Source organism: Drosophila suzukii (assembly GCF_043229965.1).
Source record: "Drosophila suzukii chromosome 2 unlocalized genomic scaffold, CBGP_Dsuzu_IsoJpt1.0 scf_2c, whole genome shotgun sequence".
NCBI classification, from domain to species: Eukaryota; Metazoa; Arthropoda; class Insecta; order Diptera; family Drosophilidae; genus Drosophila; species Drosophila suzukii.
The window spans coordinates 6,544,972-6,548,098 of NW_027255896.1; the positions used below are offsets into that span (position 1 = coordinate 6,544,972).

The 3,127-nt window shown below is 51.1% G+C and overlaps 1 protein-coding gene across 1 annotated transcript; it reads left to right on the forward strand.

The window, feature by feature from the left end:
* The first annotated feature begins 1,121 nt into the window (after window positions 1–1,121).
* Window positions 1,122–2,662, forward strand: LOC139354281 (uncharacterized). Its single transcript, XM_070998501.1, has 2 exons — window positions 1,122–2,347; window positions 2,412–2,662. The coding sequence occupies exon 1, from the start codon at window positions 1,122–1,124 to the stop codon at window positions 2,205–2,207; it is 1,086 nt and encodes a 361-aa protein (XP_070854602.1). The 3' UTR covers window positions 2,208–2,347; window positions 2,412–2,662.
* The last annotated feature ends 465 nt before the right edge of the window (window positions 2,663–3,127 follow it).

Here is a 3,127-nt window from a genome sequence, read left to right on the forward strand (position 1 = left end):
TCTATCCACCTCTCTCTCTCCCTCACTAGCACTCTTGATCTGACAGGACGATTATGACGACCATATATTGCACGTAATGCTCTTAATGTTAAAGACAGTGACTCCGAATTTGGTAGTAATTTTTAATAATTTCGACCTGTTGTTTAACCGTATTTCTTTCCATGATGAAAGGGCAAACATTACTGAGGAGAATGGCAAAAGAGCGGGAAAAAACATGGCGTCGCTTACCGTCACTATCTGTCTACTTTTGAAGCGTCTCTACTGAAAACCCCTTTGTATAACCAAAATTTTGTAAATAATGAGAATTTGTTAATTATATATTTATTAGTTAAAATAGTTTGTTTCGATAATTCTACTAAACAAAATACTAAACAAATACTAAAACAAATTCTAAAACAAATTTTTTATGAATAGATACCCCTTACTTGGTCCAAGGAACTTGTGAGATGGTTCCGAGGACGCCTAGCTGGAGGCGACCAAGCGGGTCGCAGTAGGCTAGGTCAAACGGATTCCGCCAGACCGAAACCTCTGCAATAAACAGCCCCGGACAGCCAGCGGGTATCTGTCGCTGTTTAGCGGCAGTACCGTCGATGCGAATTGTTCAGCCGCATTTAAATAGTTGCTCTACACAACCCCTTTTTCCCCAAACGCACAACCTACCTCCTTCCTATCCCACACAACATCTCACCTCGGGCCGGAATAAGGTGTAAATCGGACCGTGCCGAGAGTCAGCCTGGCTGAGGGCCCGGGCTAAAAACTAGCTCAGTCTCAAACGGTGGGCTCAGGGAGATGGCGGCCCCCTGCTCTATTTATCGCCTTACCCGGGCATCGCGGATCTCTGCCCGGGTGGACCTTCCCTTTCTCCGCAACTCGTGGGAATCGATTATGGATACCAATAATTATAAAAATAAAAACACAATGGAGCCGGGCACTCCTAAGAAACCCGTGACGGAGGAGAAGATGGGTGCGACAGGATCTGCGAGCGTTGGCTCCGCCTGTGCTGGCACCAGCTCGGGGGCTATCCCAAAAGGGCCCCACCCCAAACTGGGGGTGATAGGTGGAAGACAGTCGGCCGCTAGCACCTCTGCAAAGTGCGCCCGGCGCCAAAAACTGCAGGAGGTATGACGAAGACGGTCGCTCCAACCACCGAGCAAAATAAACACACTTATGCGGAGAAGCGGACTGCCGCGCAGACACTCCGCTCACACAACAGGAGCAAGATTGCCAACCCCTCAGCTGAATGGCTGAAGAAGGTGGAATGGGCGAAGACGGTGCTCCCCAACTACGGGCAAGAGAAGCCTAATGCTGTAAGTACACAGCCAAAGAGACAACGATCTCTAGAGTTGCCTGGACCTGCGGCAAAGAGCACTAGGGTCCAACAGAACCTGTCATTTGCGGAGATAGCGCGGGACAAGGTTCTGATTGGACTGGTTGACAAGGGAAACCCCGGAGGCCGGATCCCAAGAAACCAGTGGAAGGCGGGAGGCGAGGAGCAGCTAGCGGTCATCTGCATGGCCTTGCTCCGGGACTTCCCCCAACCGACGCCATGTTGCAAGGACGAAGGCTGGTTCCAGGGCAGCGTCAAGGTGGTGTCTTGCGACAGCCAGAGATCAGCTGACCTCTACAAGAAGGCGACGGAGAAGCTCGGAGAGGTGTATCCTGGGGCGAAAATCGTTGCACTAGATTGGTGCGACGTCCCCAGCAGACCACGAGCGAGGATATGGCTGCCGTCGTCCATCAAAACACCGGAGGACATCCTCTTTATGTTGCAAAGGTGCAACCCAAATTTGCCCACGCACGACTGGAAAGTCGTAAAGGTGGAACCTCACAAGGGGCCGATCAGCCAGGCCATCGTGGTGCTGAATAAGGAGTCAGTATCCCCAATAGAGGCCGCTCACGGGGAGCTGAACTTCGGATTCAGTGCCATCCGCATAAAAGTCTACAAGGGAGACTCTAACTCGAAGGAGGACCCGACCGGCAACCCAGCCGAGCAGGTCTTTCCCGAGGAGATAGAGGCTCCTGGAGATGATGAGCCGGAAGATGGCTACTCAACCGACGCGTCGCTAAGCAGAGGGATGCAGGCGATGAACCCGGCGGACGAAGACGACGACGACCTCAGCGGCAGCGAGGAAGCGGACGTCACGGTGGAGGAGGGGAACTCGGCAGATGTCGCTAAGACTACTGCAAGTGAACCTCCATCACAGTAAAGCAGCGTCGGCTGCCCTCCTGCTCCGCCTGGCTGACGGCGGGGCAGACCTAGTACTCATACAGGAGCCTTGGGTGGTAGGAGGCAAGGTTGCTGGACTGGGTACCAAAGATTTCAAGCTGCTGCTTGATCCAAAAGAAGGTAAAATTCGAACCTGCATTTTAGCCAAAAGGCACCTTAGCATATTTCTGATTCATAATTACAGCAACGGAGACAACACCGTAGCAAGTCTGGAACTTCCAGCGGCTACAATCAGGGTGGCTTCAGCTTACATGGCCTTCGAGAAGGAAGACCCCCCAGACGAGCTTGTCCGGACACTGGTCAAAGATAGCGAGGCGCTCAAAATAGGACTGGTAATCGGCTGCGACGCAAACGCTCACCACACTCAGTGGGGAAGCCCAACAAGCAACAACAGGGGTGAGTCTCTTTTTAACTTCATCCTTGGCTCAAATCTATTTCTATGCAACAGGGGTAATACCCCCACCTTTATCATAAAAAATAGCCAAACAGTCATTGACCTTACCATGGTGTCAGGTAATCTGCTAGAAGCAGCCAGAAACTGGGAAGTCTCAAACGAACACTCTTTTTCTGACCATAGATTTATAGAAACCACTTTATCGCTAGACCCTCCTACTCCAGCTGAATTCGTCAACCTTAGACGTACCAACTGGCGCGCTTATAGGGAAGCCCTACTAAACATTCTTCCAATAGAACCCCCAAGTGACAACAGTGATATACTCAGTCTTGATAACATAGTAGGGATGTTCACGAATGCCTGCAACTCGGCTTTCGAAGCAGCCCACCCTAAACGCAAACCGAGAGGAACCAGAAAGCCTCCTTGGTGGACACAGAAACTTTCAGAACTCAGATCCAGTTGCAGAACCCTTTTTAACAGGGCAAAAGCAGGAAATGAGGATCTAA